Source organism: Malus sylvestris, chromosome 16, assembly GCF_916048215.2.
Source record: "Malus sylvestris chromosome 16, drMalSylv7.2, whole genome shotgun sequence".
Lineage (NCBI taxonomy): Eukaryota > Viridiplantae > Streptophyta > Magnoliopsida > Rosales > Rosaceae > Malus > Malus sylvestris.
Window position 1 is genome coordinate 14,242,614 of NC_062275.1, and position 24,495 is coordinate 14,267,108.

A 24,495-nucleotide genomic window follows, 5' to 3' on the forward strand; every position below is an offset into this window, starting at 1 on the left:
CGTTAATCAATATCCTATTTTTGGTTCGGTAAACGTATCAAACCCAGTTCTATTATTATATATCTTATTTAGGTTATTTTTATAAAAAAAAAAAATTTGTTTCACTTTAAAGTTAAGCATTAAAAAAATGTTTGATAGTAATAAAATACTCTAATTATTTTAAAAGTAATGGTCTTCAAACAAAAACTTTTAAAAGTTGTTTTTAAAAGATGCTTTAAGAAAAAGTAGAGTTGAGCCTTTAATGAATATTTTTAATTCATGTTATATGCTCATTAATTTTTTAAATTGACATTATTCATTATTCTATACACATTTTATCCTTAGAAAACAAAGTGACCACCACCAACTATTAGAAACCCTATCCTCTTACACTACCATTTCCATTGCTACCATCATTGTTGCCACCACCACCACCACCATCACCACAACCATACCTGCCGCCACTACCACCACAACTGCTAATACCATCGTTGTCGCCACCGTCACCACTGCCATCACAACCATAACTGCCACCATCGCCGTTGTCGCCTCCCTTACCATCATTGTTACTTCTGTAACCCAACCACCACACCCTTTTATTGGAATCACCACCACCACCATCACAACCATTGGCCTCGCCACCATTATCATCACCATCGCCCACACTATCATGTCTATTTTTGTTACTGCTTTTACATTAAAATTTACTAACGTTTTTATATTGCTTTTCATACTCACACCACTTTTAAAAATACAATTTATCAAACACTCAACCACTTTATTTTTCAGCTAATTATATTTAATGCACAACATAAGTAGTTTTTTTTTTTTTTAAACACAACAATCCCAAACTGGCCCTTTGTATTTGGAAAAGAGTTGTAGCTTATACGGTTAAGAGCATTCACCATTACACCCAAAGTAATGAGTTCAATTTCTGCCTTTCTATATAAGCATATTTTTGTTATACGGACTTACTTTGATTCATGTTAACGAGTTTTAGCTAAGGCTTTAGAACCAGAAGCATACTCGACCCGAAATATCCCTAGGCCCAAAATGGTCCAACCTAAGCCGGGCTCGAGCCCAACATTAAGAGTTGGGCTGGGCCCGCGCATTGATAATCCCTATGCCCTAATTGATGAATGTACTTTTTGGTAATTTCAGAGAGGCTAGAATTGTAATTTCAGTTCAATGTCAATGAAGTTTAATCACAAGATTTCCCTTTCTCCGAACGAAGTACGTTCTTTTACAAACGACATTGGGCAGAGCAAGGGACTAATCGAAAAATTCACCAAACAAAATACCCCTGAATTTGAATTAAATTACAACTCTAATTACCAATAAACCCAAATGACTGAATGAGTGGCATTAGAGAAATAAGCCGAAGTATCATAGGTCATCTTCTTGCTCACTTCTGAAAACCCCAGGTCCCTCCAGAATCCTGTGTCTCCCAAATCCGGCTCTATGATTTCTCAGCCAAAACAAACGAGTAAGCGCTTCTTTTCCAAAACCCTTTTTTTTAGTTTCTGAATTCGTTGCGACATTTTTATCACTTTTTGGTGTTTTCCCAACGTTGTTCAAGCTTCCACCTTTAGCTTGAAGAACGATGTTTGACTCTGATTGTTCGATGTATTAAATTACGCATACTTTTGGGGGTCTGTTTTTGCGATTCAAATATGTCAACAAATTACAGTAATTTTTCAAAGTTTGCAAACTTTTTGAGATTATTTGTTGAATTTTGGGTAAAATTAGGGTTCTGCATCCCCATATTACTAATTTTTACAAGGGTTTTGCTTCCCGTTTTGGACTGTGATGTTATGGGTTCTTTTGGGTTTGGATTGCATGTGGGTTAAGGCTTCGTTGTGGGAGCAATTGGTATAATGTTTTTGGTTTATAAAGTGAACTGTCATACTTTCCGGGACCAAATGGCAAAAAAAAAAAAAAAGTTTGGATTATCTGCAAATGAATTCATTTGTGAATGAAATTTAAATGTTTAGGACAGAGTTCAATGTTTATTATTGTCAAAATAAAACTTACAAGTCGTAATTGCTGCAGGTTAGTTTGGTAGTTTAGCATAGGACCAACCCTTGTAGTTGGACCAAATTTTCTGTATTGTACCGGCTGTAGACAATCGTCCGCTGTACAGATTCGTATTTGTTCGGGTTGAGGTAATTTACAATTGTCTCAGTTGGAGATGGTCTTTGAAGTATGAGGATAAATATTTGGAATTGAAATTCTATAAATTCAAGGTTTCATTTGGGTTCCAAAGAGACTGTTGAGAGGGGACTCTGAGATAAGCGGTTATGTCTAGCTCCGGGAAATGGGATATATTTTGTTGTGTATTTCGCCTTCTTATATCTTCCTTTATTTTAATTCGTAATGTTTTATTATTTTATGGTTTTCCTGAGAAAGCAATTCATTGTATTGTGGGTTTTCTATATTTATTTTTCAGTTTTAACCATGGTTTCCTGTTTTTCCTTAATTATTTTGAATGTTGTTCTGGGTGGCTTATGGAGTTCGTTGAGTTGCTTTCTAATAAAGGTCGTACCCAATGCACAAGGCTCCCGCTTTACGCAGGGTCTGGGAGAGGTGAATGTCGGCTAGCCTTACCCCCGTTTATGGAGAGGCTGCTCCCAAGTCTCAAACCCAAGACCTACCGCTCATGGGCGAAGGCACTTGCCATCGCACCAAGTGCTTTCTAATATGTGATGAAAATATTTGCGTGGTTTATTTGGTTATTACTCAGGATTTTGTTTTGTTTTTCATCTCCGACCTTTTTCAAGTTTCACCACATAAGTAGGTGCTTAGTGATTTACTATTAAACTGCAAAAAAATGCATTTTACATTGCCTTTCTTTAATTTGAATGTCAACTTAATAAGTAATACTGGGGGTGAAATGTTGCACACATGTAATCGCTTGCACCTTGTTTATTTTTCTTTACGTTGATTAAAGGCTTTTAATTGGTCCTAACTCTTAAGTTGATGCAGAATTGGCAGGGTTCAACTGGATGTGACTTGTGATATTGAACGGAAATCAAACTTGGCTTTTTTTCAATAAAGAAGCATGCTTTTGGGGTTATAGTGTTTCCTGTTGCTTTATGCACCATTAAATCAGCTTAAGTGAACTCAGGTTCTCCAGATTAGTGATGGATTGCAATAAGGAGGAGGCCATTAGGGCCAAGTCGATTGCTGAGAAGAAGATGCAGAGCAAGGATTTCGTGGGGGCTCGTAAGATTGCTATAAAGGCGCAACAACTCTATTCTGATCTGGAGAATATATCTCAGATGCTTATGGTTTGTGATGTGCATTGCTCTGCTGAGAAATTATTTGGGACTGAGATGGACTGGTATGGCATCCTTCAGATTGATCAAACAGCGGATGAGATAACAATTAAGAAGCAGTACAGGAAGTTTGCTCTCCAACTTCATCCTGATAAAAATAAGTTTTCCGGTGCAGAAGCTGCTTTTAAGCTGATAGGTGAAGCTCAAAGAGTACTTTTGGACCGTGACAAACGGAGCATGCATGACCTGAAACGCAAGACTTCTGTGAGTAAAACAGGTGTACCACATCAGCCCCCGCAGAGGGCGAGTTGGAACTCAAATCCTGGAGTTCAAAACAACTCCAGAGGCAACTTTTCAGGCGTCAATCTCCAGAGCCAACAGCAACAGCAGCCTTTTCCACCAGGGTATTCAGATGCCCGATCCACTTTTTGGACTGCCTGCCCATTTTGTTCAGTTAAGTACCAGTATTATAGAGAAGTTCTTCTTAGATCTCTTCGTTGTCAAGGCTGCGGTAAGCCCTTCATTGCATATGACACAAATGTGCCAGGTGGAGCACCACCACCACCACCACCAACTAACTTAAGTCAGCAGGCATTCCCCCCAAAAAAAGTGAATGTTAACATGTCTGAAGTGACATTTCAGAGGAATGTTGGAGCTGAGAACTCCAAAGCGAAACCTTTCCAAAAGACAGAGAAAAAGGCAAGTAGCTCTTCAGGTGTCCGCCCCGAAAAGGTAAAGCGTAAGAGAGAAAGGAAACGTGTAGTAGAATCCAGTGAAAGCAGTGTCTCTGAAAGCAGCAGTGATTCTGAAGAAGATATGGTCATCAATGATGCTGTTCTTCAGGCTGGTTTGAAATCTGGAATTTATGGAGAGCAGCAACCACGGAGGTCTTCACGGCATAAGCAGAACATTTCTTATAAGGAACATCTAAGTGATGGTGAAGACACTCCTTTATCAAAAAGGGAGAAGAGGAGTGGTTCATCCTGTGCCACTGAAGAGGAAGATGAAGACGCATTAAAAGAGGAGGAATCTAACATGAATAATAAATCTGATCGTGCTGCTGACGCTACAGGAGATGAGGAAAAGGTGAAACAGAAAGAAAGTGCTTATTTTGAAGAGTGTTTGCCAAAGGGAGTTGGTGAAAAGAAGTTTGGGGCTAAAGAAAGGGTGAAAGTATTCGATTCGAAGAAAAGAAGTCTTGAGAATTCTCCATTAGATAAAAGCTCCAATGAGAAACAAGAACCAGACCCCTTGTATTCTTTCCCTGATAGTGATTTCAACGACTTTGAGAGGTACCGGAAAGAAGAACTCTTTGAAGCTGGGCAGGTGTGGGCTATTTATGATACTCGAAATGGGATGCCAAGATTCTATGCTAGAATCAAGAAAGTTCACTCACCTGAGTTCAAGTTGCAGATAACCTGGCTAGAGCCGGACCCCGATGATGATAATGAAAAGAAATGGGCCAAAGCTGACTTGCCATTTTCTTGTGGTAAATTCAGACAAGGTCACTCTGAAACCACGAAAGATCTTCCCATGTTCTCTCATTTGATGATTTGGGGGAAGATTAGAAGTGCTTACATGATATATCCAAGAAGGGGAGAGACTTGGGCCATTTTCAAGAACTGGGATATAAAGTGGTTCTCTGATCCGGACTCCAATCAGAAGCACTTTGAATATGAATTTGTTGATATTTTGTCAGACTATTCTAAGGATGTTGGAATATATGTTGCACTCTTGGAGAAGGTGAAAAGCTTTGTGAGTGTTTTTCGAAGGGTTAAGGATGGGAAAGGCACATTTCAAGTTCCATCCGGAGAATTATTGAGGTTTTCCCACAGAGTTCCATCTTATACATTGACTGGTGACGAAGGAGTAGGAGTTCCATTAGGATCTGTTGAGCTTGATCCCGCCGCTTTGCCTTTTAATATTGAAGAAGTTCCTGTTTCTAGAGAACGGAAAACGGAGGCTAGTACTCGTACTAATGGTTTTTCTGCATCTCCGGATACAAGGAATGAAGATGGTAATGTTCCCAAAGGATCATCCCCAGAAGGTATCGATATTCCGGAAGCTGAGTTCTACAACTTTGATGCTGATAAATCTCTGGAAAAGTTTGAGATTGGTCAGATCTGGGCATTGTATAGTGATGAGGATGGCTTGCCAAAATACTATGGCCAGATAAAGAGCATTGATATTCACCGATCCAAATTGCATATTGCATGGCTTGCCAACTTACTACCAGACAATGTGATCCGATGGCATGATGAGGAGATGCCCGTCAGCTGCGGGAGATTTAGGGTTAGAAGGGGTCCACTCCAGGACTATGATTCTACTCTGTCCTTTTCACACCGGTTAAATGCAGTTTCTATTGGTAAGAATGATTTTGAAATATATCCACACAGAGGTGAGGTTTGGGCTTTATATAAGAACTGGACAGCTCATTTCTCGTGTTCCGACTTGGATACCTGCGAGTATGACATTGTCGTGGTGCAGACTGAAAATGATTTGCAAAGAGAGGTCTTGATTTTAGAGCGTGTGGATGGTTTCAACTCGGTTTTCAAGACTCGGGCGAAAGGAGGATCAGCTGAAACCATGACCGTCCGTGGGGTTGAGCTACTGAGGTTTTCTCACATGATTCCATCTTTCCAGCTGACAGACGAAAAAGGCGGCAGCCTCAGAGGATGCTGGGAACTTGACCCGGCTGCTTTGCCGCTTCGTTTCTTCAGTCAGACTTGAGTTGGTAATCAGACTAGCCTTTTGCTTCATAGGCCTTTTCCCAGAATGCCGCTGTGGGAAATGAAGCCGTCTATTGATTGGAATGACGAGGCAGGCACATTTTGCAGCCGGCTTTTGGTCCTTGGTGAAGAAGGAGGTGGCTCTGCTGGTTTTGTGTTGCATATTCTGAATTTCTTGTTTATATACCCTTGAATTTTCACTGAACCCTGGGCTACCTATGCTGAAATATTGGTCGACAGTGAAAGAAACTGAAATTTTTTTTCTTGTAACTGGAACCTCGTATTTGAATTCTCTGATGAACAAGAACAACCTCGTCTTCCTAGATAAATGCTTCTGTTAGCTTTTTACTTTGGTGTTAAAAGTATTAGCTTTTCTACGGGTGGCTCTTTGTCACAATGGTTGGGAGGAGTGTTGCCCTTGCATAATGACGTGAGTTCAAACTCTGTCGACTCCTAATCTATTATATAATCTTCAAATCTATCGTTTGTCAAAAAAAAAAAAAAAATACACAAAGTATTAGCTTTTCCTTTTCCGTACCAGGCTATGTTTTGTAGCCGTTCTTCCAACAAGTTTGTTTGGGATAGCCTTAGTACTGGTTTGGTACTGAGATGATTTTAAAAAAAATGGGTATAAAAAAAAGTTGGGAGAGTTTTTAGTATTTGGTAAACACCCCAAAATAGATTTATTTCAAAGTTTTAGATGAAAAAAAGCTATAAACCGAAAGCTGCAAAAAGCAGCTTATTGTGAAAAACACAGAGCTACATTAATTTTATTAATGAATTTTTCAATTTGCCAACATTGCCCTCCTTTCTCCTGCCTTCCTCACACTTTTAGACTCTCTCGCACACCTCTCACAAAACACTTTCAGACTCTCTCACACGCCCTCTTCCTCTGTTGCCTGCTGCTGCACCTCTTCCTCCTCCTTTTCCTCTCTCTCCGTCAGTCTCAACGCCAGAAACACCGTTGTCGCCTTCCCTCCTTCCTTTGGTAAGCTTCTCTTGTCTAAAATTTCGTTATTTATTTGTTTGGATTTTTAATTTGGGGATGGGGAGAGTGAGTGAAAGAGGGGTGGGAAGAGTGAAGGGATGAGTGTATGGGTGTCAGGAAAAAAAAATTGGAGATGGAGGAAACAATTGGAGAAAAAATTAGGGTTTGTGGAGGAAACAAGAAAAATTGAGAGAGAAGAAAGAAAAATTGATTACTTCTCTATTTTTTTCTTTGACTGAATCTTGATGCATGTTAAGCGTGATAAGTGATAATGCATGTTTGTTCCCTGATTGCTTCATAGATTTTTGCAAAGTCATTGGACAGTGAAGTTTTGGAGTGTGCTTATGTTTGTTGTACTTGGGATTATATAGTCCCACAGTAGTATTGTGTATAAACGGTTGAAACTGGTTATGATCAAAATATGTTCTGCATGCAAGTTTAGGCGTCATATTAGTTTTCGGTTGCATGCATGCAAGTTTATCTTTTTACTAAGACTTGTCAAATTACGCAAGACTTTTTTACTTCTTTTGTTGTTACGCTGGAGGAATCAAGCTCTGAACGACCTATTTTAATTCTAACTTATTTCCCTACTATCTTCTTGTGGCGTCGCCACTTGTGTTGGACTTGAAGTTTTGAACTCCAAAAACTTAGGCTTTTACTTCTTCGAGGTTTTGAATATGAATCATTAACGATGAAAAGAAGTGATTGTTACCAATTTCTTGGTTGATTTCTAGAACCAACAACTTCCAAATAATCCCACACATCGGATCAACTTCTTCCCCTATTTAAAGATTAAAATAAAATAAAAGGAGAAACAAAAATAAAAAGGGGCCGTTCCGAGAATCGAACTCGGGACCTCTTGCACCCAAAGCAAGAATCATACCACTAGACCAAACGGCCGGTCATGGTATTCCATTATCATTTAGCATACTCTACATTAGGAATTTAAGGTGATGATTTTCAGCCGTTGGATTTTGATTTGATCGTTTCCTGGTAAGGGGTGAAAGTTTCCGTGGTATTTTTATTTACGGTCGGAAAAGTAAAAGAGAAGAGAGAAACGTAGATGAAGGACAAGTTGCCGATTATAGCAGACACTCACACGGTGTTCCACTCCTTCATTTTCCCTCCAAAATTTCCCACGGCCCCCATCACTCCCCCCACTATTTTCCCTCCACCTCCAAAAACCCTAATCTTTCACTCTCTCGCTCCCTCTCTTTCCCCAATTGATCGTCTTTCGCTTCTCACTTCCGCATACTTCCTACCCCACTTTCGATCGTCGCCATCAATTTTTGTTTTTCTTTTTTCGTATTTTTTCCTTCTGAAATTTCGATGCTTTTTTTCTAGGGTTCCGGTGGATTCTGATCTGGTATCCGATAAGAGTTGAAATGGGTTCCCTCTGGGACGGCCACGACGAAATCAAGCCGATGGAGAAAAACTCACTCGCCGACTGCGCCGATACCGAGCCCATTGATACTCAGATTTCAAGCCCTTCATTGTCCGGTAACTATTTTTTAGTTAAAGTTTTGTCCTTTATGGTAATTTTAATGTGAATATATAGACAAGGAGTCAAATTTGTTAAATTCATGTTCGCATGGTAAAATTTGCGATTCAACAATTTCTGTTGAGGTTTTTCTCTGAATTTTTTCATGGAAAAGTAAGATTTTTACATGTTTGCGCATATGTTCTCTTGAAATTGTGCATATCTATGTGAGAATTTTTATTTGGCTGTGTTTTAGTATGATTTTCGCGCATTTTGGGATATGAATGCTGTTGTCTTTTGGTTTAGGATTACAATTGCTATTGAGATTTCTTTTCTTCATTTTGTTTTATTGAAAATTAGATGAGAAGGGCATATCGATGGATGCGGATGAGTTAGTGCGAGACATTGTGCCGTCTGATGATACTGTTCCAGTTGAAGATGCATTTGAAACCCAAATGGTAGATTTTGGTGATGAAACCCAATTAATGGATTTCGCAACCGAAACCCAAGTAATGGATTTTGGTGGCGAAACCGAAGTATTGGATTTTGGTGGCGAAACCCAAGTATTGGATTTTGGTGGCGAAACCCAAGTATTGGATTTGGGCGGGGAAACACAAGCGATGGATTTCGGTGGTGAAACACAAGCAGTGGATTTCAGTGGTGAAACACAAGTGTTGGATGATATCAACTGCTTTGCGAACATGGAGGATACTCAGTTATTAGAGTTTGATGATGTAGTTGTCAGTGACAGTGAAGAGTCGGATGCAACTGAAGTTTTGGATGATAGTAAGGATCTAACTGACAATGAATCGGTACAGAGAGGTTCTGGTCAATTAATGAATGAGGAGAATATTTGCCGCACTCCTTGTGAAAATAGTGAAAATGGGTTAACGGAGCAAGCCAATCATTTGATCGACAAGCAACACAATGCAGGTTTGACCTCTTTAATCTAGACAAGAATGCTAGTCCTTACCTTATTTTTTTTTTTGGTAAAGAGACAATTTTGTTAGGGAAAAAGAAGTAAATAGAGAGGGTGGTCTAGCAGACCAGCCCAAACACCGCTACCACAACAAGGACCACAAAACCAAGCAAACAAAAACAAGCAACAGCCTAAAACAAAAACACAACCAGACTAACAAATAGCTGATTTCCAATCTAAATAAAGGAAAGCGATATTCCAGTGAACTCATTAGAAACCGAAGCCCGTAATCTTTAGCTTCATTTGCGGTCTAAAGCTTGAATATGCATAGCTGCATAATTCTTTGCTTTATCTACTATTTCAATGATGAGCTTCTGGCAGAGTGAATTACATAATGGGCTCATGGATTGCAAATTAGAACATTTTCCTACTTATTGAATGAAATATCATTCCTTGGTTTTGGAATGTTTTATTTAATCTTGAATTCACATGAAGTTTCTTTTAATAAATTGTGCATGTAAATTTATGTGCTAATTCATAAAAGTAAGTTGGGGTTTTATGTTTTAGGGCTCCATGTTTCTGCTGCAACACCTGTGGATGACGGCTCCCCGGAACTGGGACCAGGTATGAGCTATCCTGCTTCTTCATAGTTAGACAGTGCATTTTTTTAATAAAAAATTTGGTAAAATTGTATGGAATATGGATGCTAGGATCTTGTGTATTAACTCCTTCAAATTGCATGGAATCCGTATCAATTATATATTTTGCTCAACTGGTTTTGGTTTATGGTGCTGCCGGTTTGTTTGAGCATACAATTGATTTCTTATTTCAAAGTGCAAATATCTATCTGGGCCTAGTTTGTATTATGATTACTTGATTTTCTACAAAAACAAAATAAATATAAAGGAAACATGGTCTGAATTTATTTTCCAGCTACTTACATCTGGAAGTCAGAGTTCATGATTGCTCAATGGAATAATATAATACACTCCTAATATGAACTATTATGTCAATCTACCCATTTTGCTCAGGTTCTGTGCATATGCAATTTACCTCAGTCCATGCAGCATCCTTACAGGCCTCCGGTCTAGCAGCTCACAGTACTGCTTTGAATGGTACCGACAGTGAGTCTCGTTCTGTTCCAAGTAATAACCAATCTTTGAATCAACTTTCCGGGAAAGATAATGCAGTATCTCTTTTAGGGGGTTCGACCATAGATGGGGAAGAAGTCAACGAGGAACATGATTCAAGGAATGAGAACAAATGGAGGACTGGTAGTTCAACAGCGAGAAAACTTTTTACTGAGTATTCAGATGCTGAAAACACGGAAATTTCTCATAACAGCGCTAGTGATGAAGAAGCTGAAGATTTGCTTCAGTTTCCTAGTAATTTGGCAGGGTTGAGCTATATTGACTCTCAAGAACCAGGTGAATTATCACAGGCTAATGCACTTGATTTTGTGGATAAATTCCTCCAAAATAATCTTGATGAGTCTAATAAAGAAGTTGGCCATGGAAAGAGTGCAAGGGACAATTCAAGATTTGTCTCAAGTGCAAAAGGGCCACAAACTTTGGCCAAGAAAGCCAATGACAAAAGCATAGATAAAGGGATTTTCGATTGGGATGATAGCCGCGAGGATGAAGAAGGAGGTGAATTTTTCCGCCGAAGAAAAGCAGACTTCTTTGATGGCAGAAGCCATGGGTGGAGATCTCTTCCCCAACCCCAGAAGTCCAAAGAAAAAAGACAGGATGCGGAGAAGGATCGCAAAAAACAATTACAAGGAAAGAACAAGAGAATAAGTGTAGTTCATTCTGATTCAAAACTATTGTTGCATAATTCAAATGTCGACAAGAAGACAGCACATGAAGATGAAATGAAACATAAAAAGAATCTCGTCAGTGAGTTTGATGAACAGTTTAACAATGACTCCCCTAGAGAGAAGTTGGATGCTAATATTAATAAGAACGATGCACCTGAAATGATGAATGTAGGCTTTGATACTCAAATGGCAGCTGAAGCTATAGAAGCCTTGTGTTATGGCGAAGGGATTTCCAATTGTGATGCTAGTGATGACTATCAAGATGCTCAAGGAAATCAGAGTTCTCCTGAAAGTTCGATGGGAGAAAAATCAAAGAATAGAACTTGTTCAACGAAACAGTCTTCTCGAAAAAGAGGGCGTTTTACTGATGCAGGGGTTTCCCGAGAAACTCAACAAGCAAAGAAAATGAGGGTTGGTGGCAGATCAAGTAAACATTCTTCAGTTTCACCTCTGGAATATTCTAAGAATACCAGGAAGGAGTGTGAAACAAAGGTGGTGATGGCAAAATCAAAGAAGGGGAAGTCCAATGCTATAAAGCTTCTTAACATCATTGGGAACAGAAACATGGAGAAAATGCCTTCTGTTGCTATTGACCTAAGAACAGAAGGATCTATAAAAAAGCATTTACGACAGGATGTTGGTACGTTTACGCCGATTGCACGTCGAACTAGACGGTCTATGGTGGTAAATCAGTTAAAGAAAGCTGACGATGCATCCAGTGATTGTGGAGAAGAGTCAAGCTCTCAAACAGAGGATGTTGCAACTAGAGAAAAAATAATTAGTTTTACAGGTGTTCAGGTGGCTAATGCGTTGAATGCAAAATCTTCAAAATCGGGTCCCAATCGATCCGGAGAAGTTGGAAATCATAAACCAAGCCAACATCATGGTTCAGATCTCAAGTTTGAAGCTATTTGCAATGGCATCAAATTGGATGCTTTAAGCTTCCCCAAAGGAAAAAGATCTAGGAGAAAGTTATCTGATCAGGTTTATGGGCCTGATAACTTAAATGATCCACCGACCCCATCTGTTCAGCCAGACAAAGTTGGACAACGTGTCACTAGGCACACAAGACCGCAGGGTGCTGCTCAAAGCATTTTTGTTGATGTAAAGTCAACAAGAAGAACCCGATCGGCTACACGTGGTGACAAGAATTGTGCTAGAAAATTTGCACGTCGAAGTTTAAAAACTGATCCTTGGAAAGCTCCTCTTCATTGTAATTCTTCTCATAAGGATGGGATAATGATATCAGAGATTACAACTGGTGGAGAGGCAGTTGGAATTCTTGACAGGGCGAGTGATGCAAATCCGTCTTCTGCTACAAAAATGAGGGATGAATCCCCGCTAGGGAAATGCAAACCACTGGATTCAGCTTGTGCTACTCCAGTTAACAGTAAGGTGCCTGTCAATGATGCATCTCCAGTTTGTATGGGTAATGAATATTTCAAACAGTCATGCAAGAATACCCCTTCAAGGCCAAGTCTTTTGAAAGAAATCCGTGACTTAAGTGCAAATGGGCATACACCAACTTCAGCATCAAAGGATTTAAGGAAGAGGAGAGATATGACAGAAGTTCGAGTATTGTATAGCCACCACTTGGATGACTATGTAATTAAGCATCAGAAAAAGGTTATTTTGTGAGTGAGTTCAGTCTTTTTTTAAACATGCAAGTTCTAAACTAATCTTATCTGCAAATCTTTTTTTGCAGATTTTGGCCCGACTAGGAGTTTCTGTAGCATCCTCTATGACAGATGCCACACACTTCATAGCAGATCAATTTGTGCGTACGAGGAATATGTTAGAAGCTATTGCTGCTGGAAAACCAGTGGTGACGCATTTATGGCTCGATAGCTGTGGACAAGCTAGTTGTTTCATCGATGAGAAAAACTATATACTAAGGGATACCAAGAAGGAGAAGGAGTTTGGCTTTAACATGCCGACTTCGTTGGTACGTGCGTGCCAGCATCCACTTCTGGAGGTAAATATTATGTTTATGTTGGTGCGCCCAGAAAGATTAGACTTATATTGCATTCCCATTAACACATGATTTTGCAGGGTCGTAAAGTCTTCATCACCCCAACTACGAAGCCTGGTAAAGAAATAATTTCAAGTCTGGTCAAAGCAGTCCATGGCCAGGTATGGTTTTCTTTCTTTCTCTTCACACATGCATACACAGCAACACGCACGTATAAAGTTCATCCTGTTTTTATCTGAGCTTTTGATTGCCATTAATTCCAGAAATGATTTTGATTCTGTTCGAAATGCTCATTAGGCTATAGAAAGAATTGGTAGATCTGTTTTGGAGGCTGATAAAATTCCAGATGATCTGTTGGTTCTATCTTGTGAAGAAGATTATGAAATTTGTGTGCCTATACTCGAAAAAGGTTATCAGCCATGGCTTTTATTTACCAAGTATTTATAAGAAGCGGGGTGCTATTCACACACCTATTTTTACTTCTCTCACATCCTTTGTTAATTTCTGTCTGTTGATCTTCTTCAATTCATCCGATCCGATGGTCAAAAATTAGAAGGGTGTGTGAGAAGTAAAAATGGGTGTGCTAATATCACACCCCTATAAGAATACGAGGTTTTTTTTTTTTTTGACACTGCTTTATATTTTCAGGAGCTACAGTTTACAGCTCAGAGTTGCTATTGAATGGGATTGTTACTCAGAAGCTGGAGTTTGAAAGGTTAGTTTTACTTCCAGGATTTCATCTTTATTGTTCGAAAGTAATATCTATTGTTCTTGTCCTCTTTAAAATAATGGAAAAAACTAAAGATTATGTGTATCGAGGATTCGTATCTTGGTTTTCCTAACACGCTTGCACAAATGATGTGGCAGGCATCGCCTCTTCACGGATCAAGTTAAGAAAACCCGTTCGACCATATGGCTAAGGAAAGATGGCAGTAAGTTCCTCCCTGTGACAAAAAATAAATAAGGTCAATTATATTTGTCCATCTTTTTTTTTTTTTTTCAAATATCTTTCTTCCTTTATACGGTTAGGCATTACTAATTGAGTTTTCTTTTTTATATCTTCCCTGTAAGTATCTCCATGTTGTATATAACCGTACTACTTGCAAATATATGAGAAGGTTTCTTTGTTCTCCCTTTTTTACCGGGTGATGTGGCTAGTTACTGTTTACTGCATGTAAAGATTTGCTTACTGTGTAACGTAAATTATTTTTTTACCACAAGAATATTCTTGATTACTCGGGAGGGACGATGATGCTATTAGATAAATCAACTTATGATTGTCAACGTTATAAATCTTGTACTTTTAGGCCTAGTTTGGTGCGTATTGGATTGGATTAGATTATGTTGAAGGAAGAAATGGAAATCAACTTCCAATCGTATCCAAGTTGAAAGTAGAAGATGGATTAGTGAAGGAAACGTCTCACTTCAAATCCTACCAAGGTGGACGCGATAAGTTTTCTTCATGTCTAATTTATCTTCCACCTTTAGCTTGAACAAGGTTTCAAAGTCAACATCCATTTCTGGCATCAGTATACCTAGTATGCGGTGGCTTATCCAATCCAATCCAATAGAAACCACCAATGCGTTTGAGCTCTCATTGTACGGAGTTACGGGTTTGAGCTCTCATTGTACGGAGTTACGGGTTTGAGCTCATAAAAGCAAACCTTTAGTGCTTGCTTTTAACTTATAGATGTTACGTCCTTTAACCGAACAAAAGTGGTTCAAGAGCATCTACCCTTGTACTCGAGGTCCCCCGCCCCAATGGCGCGACATTGTTTACAAAACTTAAAAGTAAAAAAAATATGAATATAAAGACAAAGGATGCCACATTTAGCAGTCGACTCTTCAGCGACAAGTCATATGGTGCAACTGTTAAATCCAGGAATCAGTCATACAGGGCTAGAGCTTTGAGATTGTGCAACTTGAACCCTCCAGGTGAAATATTTCATGTACAATGAGTTGAGGCTCATCGCTAATCCGAAACCCAACACCGCAGCAAGCAATATCGCGTAAATGGCCATCAGATGAAGCTGAAAGAAAGAACAAAAAAGATTTAGTTAATAAGGCGCAAATTGTGAAATAATCAAGCACACGTAATCTGGCATTAGGCAGTTTGGTGCACCGTAGAAAAAACCGTAGTAAGCAACAGAAAAACACACGCAGATCATGGAGCATATATTATGACAGGGTTTGGATAAAATCACGGATCGAAAGCATCACTCACTATGCTGTAGAACAGGTGGACGATGAGGGCGACAAGCGCAAACTCCAGAGCTGCATATGTCCATATATACTCCCTGATTGCTGCAATTAAACAAGCAAATGGTTAGAGTGTTATTAACTTACACAGAGAGAAGAGAACCATTACTCTCAGAGGCTCTGCTATACCAAGGATGATGGCAAAAGTGGATGCCAAGAGACCCAATGTAAATGCAAACGGTGCTGTAATTACAATCGCTCTAGTTTTCAAGTCACGAATCTACACATTGGAAAAGAGGTAGAATTAGCATCGTTACACCAACTATCAGTCACAATTTAAACCAGTTCTGTCCCTTCTTTCAATGCGTTCTTTTTGGGACCCTGTATGTGCTCAGATAGTTTGTAGACCATACAAATGAACAGATAATATTTCATGGCACCTGGAGCCGCATAATTTAGGCGTTCTTACACAATGGTCTAATTACACACAATTAGATCGGATTATTTTCATTTTTATGATATCGAACTCATCAGGAGACACAAACAAGTTCTAGTTTAGCGGAAATCAAATTCTTAGTTCTAAAGTTTTTTTCACCAGAAGAATGGCATACCAGTAGCTGCTCAAGGAAGAAGAAATAGCATATTGTGCTAATCAAGACCATTACCACAAAGTCCTGCCAGGCACTGCATTAAATATGACTTCATTAGCCATAAAAGAGTAAAAAAGGAAGCATGATATCTATCATAAGTTGAATTCTACAAATAATGCACAGGTGTGACTTGATCAGAAAGAGAACCCTACAGTAGCACTGTCGCCTGCCAATGATGTGGCTATGATGGCTGAAATTTGTCTCTACAAGATAATAAAATATGATTTGGATATTACTTAGATCCTCTTCTGGCATTTAATGTTAGAGAATTCTAACTGGACATTCATGACTGAATCGAAATGGATGCTTCATGAAAAGGTTTCTACCTGTTTTTCTTTCCCTTTACTAGTTATGATATCATGAGTCTCCAAATAATACCCTCTATCAAAGTCATAATGGAAAAGATCTCAATACCGCAGTATCTCACCTTATCGTTTCTGGATGCAAACCCTGTTGGTTGTGCTGCTGTCGACTACCCCTTTGAGCAGTGCTCTGCACCCGAAGCAATGTTACAGGTAAATTCTGAACCTCTTGACCACAAACATCACATTTCTTGTTTCCCTTTGTGCTGAACCACTTAATGGCGCACTCTTCATGTAGAAGTCTAAGAGCACCTTTGCAAAGACATTCCATTTTGAGCGTATTTTGTTCATCACATACATCAAGACATATCCTGCACACTGCTTCTTCTTCAGGAATTTCTTCATCATTAGCCTCCACTGGAACTGGAGTTATTTGATCTGATTTGCCGAAAATAAAGTTAGAGGGGAGGGAGAGAGAGAGAGAGAGAGAGAGAGAGAGGAATACATATGCCAAAAGTAGTTGAAATATAGTGAGTAAATTCATTCATTGTTACAAGTATGTGAGTTGTATTTACAGCATGAACAAAAAACCAGAATAATTGATTCACTACATACCATCACTAGGTTCTGCTTGAGTCTGCTCATTTCGAGTTGCAAAAGATACGGATCTTACAATGACTTTATTACGTCCAGGCATGGAAAGGGACCTCGAAACTGTTGTAGTTTCTTTCTGCACACAATTAATCACAACCATCTCTTTCAGTTGGATGACTTCCAGATTAACAAGCCATTTTTAGGGAAGCATTAATGAGGAAAAAATTAGAAGAAGCACAAAGATTCAGATTTAATTTTCTTTTTCATAGTACATACATAGTAGTTTAATGGAAAAATTGACCCGAATTATCATATTACACGGTTAAGAGGTAACTTGAGTGTCTAAACTGGAAACGTAAATCAGATTCCATTTTCGGGACAATGAATGCTCAGACATCATTCTTGGAAACAGCATTTTGGGGGCAAAAAAAAAAATCTACAATGTCTCTAGGTAAATCATCAATCATAATTTTTGTTTGGAAGATTATTATCTTTTGTTGCATTACCAGTTTTATACCTCCAAATGCAAAGAAGTTCATGTGAAATCTCAAAAACAAAGGAAACTGTAGAATGCATGACCACTTACATGTGGCTTGTGCACTTCATTATACATCCTCGCAGAGCTGGGTGTAGCTACAGAGGGGGACAAATTTGATATCGGTGTAAAAGGAAGAGAGGTACAACTTTCAGGAGCTCTACTGGGATCCGAATTAAGGAGGGAGCTTCTCTCACCATCTGGTTGATTGCCTTTTTTCTTGAAGCTTAAACCCCGGAAAAGGCCCCCTGATAGCGAGCTGCCCTTAAAGGAACCTTGAGACTGCAGTAAACCCTTTCCACTACGGCTACTGCCAAAACCCACAGGCCTTCGGGGTATCTGAAGTGATATGTCTGGCCGCCTCCCAGTAGGTTCCAGGTCGGTAGCTTCTTCATTTACTGTCTTCAGATTTTGGAAATCAGCCTTCACAAAACAAAATATCTAATGCTAAATCTCATTTGGTCTACAACCTTTCAGAAGATTTCTTATATCAATTAACAAAATGAAAAGACACAAACTTTTCATACAAAAACAACCCGAATGGCTATAAAGATTTGGGATTTTCTAGTATACTCCGGGTTTTTTAACCGTTACTAAAAAACAGATCATATCTGCAATAATCAGAAAAAAGGTAACAGAAAAGCAGTTTGCAGTACACAATCAAGATCTGCAAAATACTAATAAAGGAGGGCAAAAGAGAATGTAACAGTTTGGGAGTAGTTTTAACTTGCAATGAAAAATAGCATTAAACCAGTGAAACCAGAAACTGGGCAGGGGGCACCCCTAAAGTTTCATGCTTAACTTGATCACGTAACATTAGTTCTCGTCTGAAATCCAACCACCAGAGACAAAAATAATCAAAAATCCAGGTTCCATTAGGAGTTTAAAGATTTTAAAAGAGTTTACAAATTCTTATGTATTCAATCAAGAATTTAGATGAATCCATGAAAGTCCACAGAATCTGAGTCTAATTTTGGATTTTAAAGCAGTTCATAAAACTCCATACGCATTCAATTAAGATTTGATTTTAAAGTATTTTAAAGGATGAAGATTTTAATGGATTTGGAGGGATTTTTATAGTGTTTCTAGGCTTTATAAAATCAGCCATCTCCCTTAAGACTCTACTCAAAATTCACATAAAGTCTATGGAACTCCATTAAACTCCATAGACTTATAACTCTTTTAATCTCAATTAAATACACCCCTAATAAAGCAAGCAACACAGCAAATAAATCGTCCCAGCAAAAATCTTCTTTTTACCCAGTTGATTTCTTGAGCTAAAAATGATAAATCAAGTTCAAATCTTCCACTTTATCCACACAAAAAAGTTCAAATCTTGCGAGAGCAAAGCATAGGTTGCATCCAAAAAGTTGCAGAAACAGTAAATGCAAACATGGAAAACATACAAAAACAGTGAGAGATGGCGAAGTTGAGATATAAACCTGAGGAGAAGGAGGACGTTCTGCAGCTCCGTTGGAGACTGATTGAGCAGCTTGCATTGTTATTACTGAGGACCCCAAGAATTTCTTTCTTTTGGGAAGGAAAAAAAAGAACCCAGCAAATATAGAAGAGTGAGAGACTGAGAGACTGAAAGATTTATTAAGGAATTGGAGAATTGCAGTGGTTTTATTTTAAATTAATTTATTAGAATAATGGAAAATGCTATTTAATTGGTGAGAAAATACATGGAATTATCTGGGAGGACGATGGTCTGGTCAGGTCGCAGAGGAAGATGACGAGAAGTTTTGCAACTTTTGTCTGAAGGTGTGCCGAGGTTTTCGTCTCGTTGCACATCACTTACCCATTTGTTTCTCGAGAAGATTGAATGAGGATCCGGGGCTCTCGGGATCGTTTTTCGCAGATGTTTCAATCATGTTCGTTCATTGTATATTTTATTGTTACAAATTATTATAAATTTTTTTATTTAAAATTGAATATAAACATTATCTGGCTAAAACTAACCGTATAATGTACAATTAACGGACGTGATTGGAAGATTCACATAATCCTCACAAAGAGGATCATACGAGGATCCTCATTCCTGATATTAAATTTTTAAAAATACATATATTTGTTTTTCACTTTTAATATCAAATTCACTTGTGAGCAACTACACATTCATTGACAACCAAGTGAATACAATACCTCTATCTTCCAGTAACGTATTACTGGAAGATTCACAGGTTCCTCACAAAAAGGATTAGAAGAGGATCCTCATTCTTGATATTAATTTAAAAAAATATATATATATATATATTTGTTTTTCATTTTTAATATCAAATTCACTTGTGAGCGACTAAGTGGGCAAAAAACATTAACGTATTACTAAAAATTGAATACAACACCTCTATCAATATCAAAAAAAAAATTTAACAAACAATATTATCTACACTAAGAAATAAGATAATGAGCTAAACTTCACATTGAGTTAGCTATAATACTGTGGTTCAAAACATTAAGGGCCTGGTTAGGATTACTCCACGTATTGATCTGCTAGGGTTTCACCAAAAGTAAAATACCTCTAGACTAGAAACCTAGAAGGAAGAGAGCTAATGGACAAGAAGCTTTTGACCAAGACAAAGCATGCCAGCGTTCGTACCTAAAATCTAACAATTTAACTTGCTAATATTAATATTTATAATAATAATAAAAAATTCCGTAAAAATCTTAAACTAATTATAATTAAAAATTACATTGTTATAATACATGCGATAACTAAATAGAAGATTACAAATTAAATTCTTTATCTAACATGTACTTTAAGATATCAGTATAATTACACAATTCTAGTAATTCTCAATAGAACATTAAGCTCAAGTTGGGAAAAGCAATTTGGAAGTAATTTTGTGTTGAACAAAAGATTTTTCAGTGTAATCGTCACATGAAATAGTATATTACGTGTCACTATATAAATGGTGGGATATATGTATTAAAAAGTAAATAATTTAAAAAATAAAAATTTTCACCATTTACATAAAAACACATGATGTATTATTCGTGTTTCCGTCGTAATGAAAAATTTTCCATGTTGAACACCCCTTTTTGTTTCACCAAGCGAGTGGATTTTGTGTGGTAATCGAGGAAAGCATGGGCCAAAGCAATCTATCTGTATTTCATGAGATGGGACGATGACAAGTAACCTACTTGTAGTTTTGTCGGGCCCATCTCATTCAATATTTGTGAGACTAGCTGTTTATATTGAATTTTGTAAATTACATGGCACAGTTGTTGATAATTTAATTATTAATTAAATATTAATTAACGTGCTAGATTTTTATTGATGATACATTATATAATTTATAAATTTAGTTTAAAAAATTAATGTACCTAGCATTACTTTTGAATATTAAGCATCGACATCATCCAGATGTTGGTCCACCAAACACAAACTAAAAGAGAAGCACAAACGTCCACCGTCCGTTATTATGGCTGGTATCAGATTCTTTTTCCTTTCACAAAGGTATATAATAAGGTCATGCATAATTAAGCTCATGAGCCACGTATCATGAAATAAATAAATCAAACCACACGTTTGGTACGATCAGTTTGGGGTTGTTGTGCTATGAAAAAAAAATGTTGTTTCTAGAAGTGAGGATAGAGCTGCTTCTATTATCTGCTGTTTTGGATCCATGATTTTGACAAAAGCATTTTTTTTTCATTTACTAAGCACAATTTAGCCCTAATTTTTTTTTAAAAAAAAAAACTGCTTTTAAAATAATTTCCGCCCCAAATTTTTTTTTTATTGCAAACGATATCACTACTCTAATTTATTTAAAAGAGGGGGAGAGTTTGAATGCTAAACGCGGTGAGTTGAAGAAGAAGAATTTTTGAAGGCCCAAATAAACCAAAATAGAATGTCCCCTCTCCTATTGAAAGAGTATTTATAAGGGGCAGTTTGATAACAATTTCGCTTTTAATTTTTATTTTTTTAGTTTGTGATTTTCAGTTTTTATGAAACTGAAAATTAAAAATTAAAAAAATGAAAACCCAAGGCCAAGTTTGAAAACTCAAAGAAGTAGTTTTCAATTTTCAATTTATAAAAATAGTTACCAAACAAATTTGAATTTTCAATTAAAAAAAAGTAAAAATTAAATTGAAAATTAAAAACAAAATGTTTCCCACACGGGCAAAGGAAAATATTGGTGGGGGTTTAGTTTGACATAAAAACCTGGAGCCCAAAACCCAGGCCCATCTATGAAGTTATCCAGTCCAAACTCGAAAAGACGGAGAAACTAGTTGCTCTCGCAGTCGGAGAGTCTCAGCCTCCCAGAGCTCCGTTTTCTGTTCAGACTTCAGCCATATAAATCTCGAGCTCTCGTTCTTACCTTGTAATTCTTTAAGCGAAAGCATGCCCTGATCATAATCTCTCTCTATATATATATATATATATATATATGTATATACATACAGTTGCTGAAATTGAAGTTTTGATTTTTCTTTATGTGCAGTGGAAAATGAAGTTTCTGGATTGGTATTTGAAGATCGCATTCGGGTCGGCTCTGATTGGAGCTTCCATGGAGTTTTTCATGATCAATACCGGCTTCTGTGTGAGAACTCTCCATTTCATCATTACCCTTTTCTTTCTTTTGATTATGTACCTGTTGTTTCATTTTATGACATAATTAATGGAGCAATATTGCAATAATTGTTCGTAAATTGTTCCTGTAATTTTTTTGTTTTTTTTTATAAATTAAGTTGTAGTTTGTGAAACCAAATATCAGAGTTGCAGTAGGGAAATTGTGAAAAGGGATTAGACAGAAATAACATTTGTTTTGGTTGAACTCAACTTAGATGAGGTTTCACATTCACATGGATTTTATTGAATTTAGAACCCTTTCAATTGGAATTTGTTTGCAAATGTAACCAATTACCAGTTGTGCTGGTTACTCCCAAATGGTTTCTGGGATTGAAAGATTTGGTGTTTGATCAACGAAATATTTCTTTTGATCTGTCTTGCTCCGCATTTGAGCCGTCATTGGGGTGCCCCTTGAGTTTGACTATGGTTGGGCCATCTAAGTTGTTCCTTCACTCCCATCGCCCTCTAACCTCGGCTCTCCACTACTCTTAGCATTTTTTTGTTTTCTGCAAAAAGCTTCCGCTCTGTATCGTCCCCTCTTTACAAGAGACTAGTTACCTTCGCATGTTAATATTGTTTCTAAAACTGCTCTTTTGCTTCATTGGAAATCTGCAATTAGTTAGCTTAATGGAGTTTCTCTTCTTATAACTGCTTCAGTTTTAGGGGATTTAGTTTGCTGATTTGCTGTGTGCTTTCTGTTTTTACTTGTGGTCGTCTTGTCCACTTTTTGTAATTTTATTGTCATTTCCGATAAAATTTGGTTTCGTTTTTCCACAAAATAGATTCCTTGTTCTGTTTGGTATAACCGAGTTGAATTGTTATGTACCACATTATCTGAAAGAGCGCCTGTTGCATTCTCTCTTATGACTATATTTTGTTCTTGCATAATGTAATTCTTAATTGCCCTCTTTTCATACATGCAGATGACAAAGTAACTGTTCTTGAATCAGAGAAACGGGCTTATGAAAATTCGCCAGAGGCCCAAGCTATCAGGGAAGCTCTCAATCCGTGGAGAAATCGTGATGCAGAAGCAAGCAAGGAATCCTAAGTTGGCTGGCTGCATGTTCACAAGGTTTGTTTGACCACATCATAGTTGGGATCTAGAGATCTGCACATTGCTATCCATTTACTTGGTAGAATTTACGACTTCAAGAACTGATATTTCCTTAGCCTTTATACAATTTGACATTCACAGTTGCTAGCAGACTCTAATTCACTTTCTTGTTTCTTTATTTCCTATTCCTTCGCAACTTCTGGCTGGGTCACGATTCTAAGCCATTTTTATCAGGGGTGTTATCTGCCTTGTTTTGTTTCAAATATCCATTAGAGTTACATAACACAGATATTATTTATGAACTCAGCCATTTCTTTCCGTGATCGATTGATTTTGACTAATATATGTGTTTACAAAATTTTAATGATAGCTGATAGTATTACATTCAGTTTATTGACTCAGCTTGAACTAAGCGTTGAAAGTATCTTGTAACTGAATATATTCATTATCATGGTACAACATCTGATTTACGAGAATGTTGACTCTCAAAACTGCACCTATGGTTTACTTGCTAGTTAAACGTTGTAACTGCCGAAGATTTTTTTGTAAACAAGTTCAGTTTATTAAAAACTAAACAGTTTTTTGTGTGGCTCTGCAGGAAGAAGATAACAGTATTAGCAGGACATCAATCTGGGAAATATTGTGAAAGATGACATTGTTTCTTCTAGTTGAACAACGTGAGAGGCGACCGTGGTCATCCCGAAAATTATTTCATTCCTCTTATTTATGTAGCTTATCGTTCTTGTCCTGGGGAACAAGATCAACAGTTTTGAAAGTATGTATGTAGCCATTTTGGTTGGTTCTTCTAGTACGCATCTATAGTTACGAATGAATACGCTTGAGAAAAATTCATGTCACTCTTGCCTCAGTCTCTTCGCTCTTTAGCCATTTTGGTTGTATCATACCAGTCTGTCCTTCTCCTCGCATGACTTAATTCCGAGGCATTGAATTAGAGAAGCGAGTGGCTAAAATTGTCCAACATTCTCTAATCCGTGCTCTTGCTAATTAACCACAAAATCAAAATTTAAAGCCACACCCTTTGGGGTCAAGGGATTTGACTCCACACATGATCTCTTGAGGATGCGAGCAACAGCACATCCTCAGCTAAAAATAATAATTTCAAAAATCACAAATTTGAAACACTCCAATACTTGTCGGTAAAACCCCTATTAAAGGTTGGTGAAAAGGGTTAGTTCAAGATTTCAAGTATCCTTGCTTTGCTAGTGCGCTTTCAATAATTACAGTATTACTTTTGTGCTAATGAAGATTAGCATTTTTGGAATCGGTTCTAATCACAAAATGAACCATCAAACTTTCGGATTATCAAACCCACTTTAGAATGATAATCAAGTACACGAGTGCTTCATTCCCTTCCTCTATTAGTGCTTTTATTCGTGTTGGTTAACCAATTTTGAGACTTT

General features: G+C 37.6%; 4 protein-coding genes and 1 non-coding gene across 14 annotated transcripts; 3 read left to right on the forward strand and 2 right to left on the reverse strand.

Moving 5' to 3' along the window:
- Positions 1 to 1,297: 1,297 nt before the first annotated feature.
- LOC126608159 (uncharacterized) lies at positions 1,298 to 6,315 on the forward strand. 2 transcript variants are annotated; one of them, XM_050275969.1, is made up of 3 exons: positions 1,298 to 1,465; positions 2,032 to 2,144; positions 2,965 to 6,315. In XM_050275969.1, the coding sequence occupies exon 3, from the start codon at positions 3,123 to 3,125 to the stop codon at positions 5,985 to 5,987; it is 2,865 nt and encodes a 954-aa protein (XP_050131926.1). In that variant the 5' UTR covers positions 1,298 to 1,465; positions 2,032 to 2,144; positions 2,965 to 3,122; the 3' UTR covers positions 5,988 to 6,315. The 2 variants fall into 2 exon arrangements, with proteins under 2 accessions (XP_050131926.1, XP_050131925.1); XM_050275968.1 differs by lacking the exon at positions 2,032 to 2,144 and having other exon boundaries at positions 1,299 to 1,465.
- A 1,487-nt stretch (positions 6,316 to 7,802) lies between these two features.
- On the reverse strand, positions 7,803 to 7,874 carry TRNAP-UGG (transfer RNA proline (anticodon UGG)). Its single transcript has one exon. It is a non-coding gene; the product is annotated as a tRNA-Pro (tRNA).
- A 159-nt stretch (positions 7,875 to 8,033) lies between these two features.
- LOC126608158 (uncharacterized) lies at positions 8,034 to 14,298 on the forward strand. 5 transcript variants are annotated; one of them, XM_050275966.1, is made up of 10 exons: positions 8,034 to 8,474; positions 8,815 to 9,387; positions 9,941 to 9,997; positions 10,405 to 10,497; positions 10,576 to 12,818; positions 12,898 to 13,167; positions 13,245 to 13,325; positions 13,462 to 13,573; positions 13,813 to 13,879; positions 14,032 to 14,298. In XM_050275966.1, exons 1-10 carry the CDS (start codon positions 8,360 to 8,362, stop codon positions 14,126 to 14,128), a joined length of 3,708 nt encoding a protein of 1,235 aa, XP_050131923.1. In that variant the 5' UTR covers positions 8,034 to 8,359; the 3' UTR covers positions 14,129 to 14,298. The 5 variants fall into 5 exon arrangements, with proteins under 5 accessions (XP_050131923.1, XP_050131921.1, XP_050131920.1 ...); XM_050275964.1 differs by having other exon boundaries at positions 8,815 to 8,967; positions 9,022 to 9,387; positions 10,405 to 12,818; XM_050275967.1 differs by having other exon boundaries at positions 8,035 to 8,474; positions 10,405 to 10,488.
- A 509-nt stretch (positions 14,299 to 14,807) lies between these two features.
- LOC126608160 (uncharacterized) lies at positions 14,808 to 19,313 on the reverse strand. Of its 5 annotated transcripts, none has more exons than XM_050275973.1 (9): positions 19,130 to 19,312; positions 18,887 to 18,970; positions 17,496 to 17,846; positions 16,931 to 17,045; positions 16,441 to 16,753; positions 15,975 to 16,047; positions 15,553 to 15,643; positions 15,389 to 15,468; positions 14,808 to 15,194 (listed from the first exon to the last, which is right to left on the reverse strand). In XM_050275973.1, exons 2-9 carry the CDS (start codon positions 18,941 to 18,943, stop codon positions 15,054 to 15,056), a joined length of 1,221 nt encoding a protein of 406 aa, XP_050131930.1. In that variant the 5' UTR covers positions 18,944 to 18,970; positions 19,130 to 19,312; the 3' UTR covers positions 14,808 to 15,053. The 5 variants fall into 5 exon arrangements, with proteins under 5 accessions (XP_050131930.1, XP_050131928.1, XP_050131929.1 ...); XM_050275971.1 differs by having other exon boundaries at positions 17,496 to 17,867; positions 19,130 to 19,311; XM_050275972.1 differs by having other exon boundaries at positions 18,887 to 18,974; positions 19,130 to 19,311.
- A 2,301-nt stretch (positions 19,314 to 21,614) lies between these two features.
- On the forward strand, positions 21,615 to 23,931 carry LOC126608163 (uncharacterized). The gene is made up of 4 exons (XM_050275978.1): positions 21,615 to 21,772; positions 21,893 to 21,989; positions 22,944 to 23,092; positions 23,673 to 23,931. The coding sequence occupies exons 2-3, from the start codon at positions 21,899 to 21,901 to the stop codon at positions 23,066 to 23,068; spliced, it is 216 nt and encodes a 71-aa protein (XP_050131935.1). The 5' UTR covers positions 21,615 to 21,772; positions 21,893 to 21,898; the 3' UTR covers positions 23,069 to 23,092; positions 23,673 to 23,931.
- Positions 23,932 to 24,495: the final 564 nt, after the last annotated feature.

Coding starts and splice junctions, on each gene's coding strand:
- LOC126608159 (XM_050275969.1), top strand. CDS start 3,123: ATGGATTGCAATAAGGAGGAGGCCATTAGGGCCAAGTCGATTGCTGAG.
- LOC126608158 (XM_050275962.1), top strand. CDS start 8,360: ATGGGTTCCCTCTGGGACGGCCACGACGAAATCAAGCCGATGGAGAAA. Junction 9,388..9,940: donor CGACAAGCAACACAATGCAG/GTTTGACCTCTT, acceptor TTTATGTTTTAG/GGCTCCATGTTTCTGCTGCA. Junction 9,998..10,404: donor CTCCCCGGAACTGGGACCAG/GTATGAGCTATC, acceptor CATTTTGCTCAG/GTTCTGTGCATATGCAATTT.
- LOC126608160 (XM_050275971.1), bottom strand. CDS start 18,943: ATGCAAGCTGCTCAATCAGTCTCCAACGGAGCTGCAGAACGTCCTCCT. Junction 15,469..15,552: donor CACTTTTGCCATCATCCTTG/GTATAGCAGAGC, acceptor GTTTAATTGCAG/CAATCAGGGAGTATATATGG. Junction 15,195..15,388: donor TCCACCTGTTCTACAGCATA/GTGAGTGATGCT, acceptor TCTTTCTTTCAG/CTTCATCTGATGGCCATTTA.
- LOC126608163 (XM_050275978.1), top strand. CDS start 21,899: ATGAAGTTTCTGGATTGGTATTTGAAGATCGCATTCGGGTCGGCTCTG. Junction 21,990..22,943: donor CATGATCAATACCGGCTTCT/GTGTGAGAACTC, acceptor TCATACATGCAG/ATGACAAAGTAACTGTTCTT.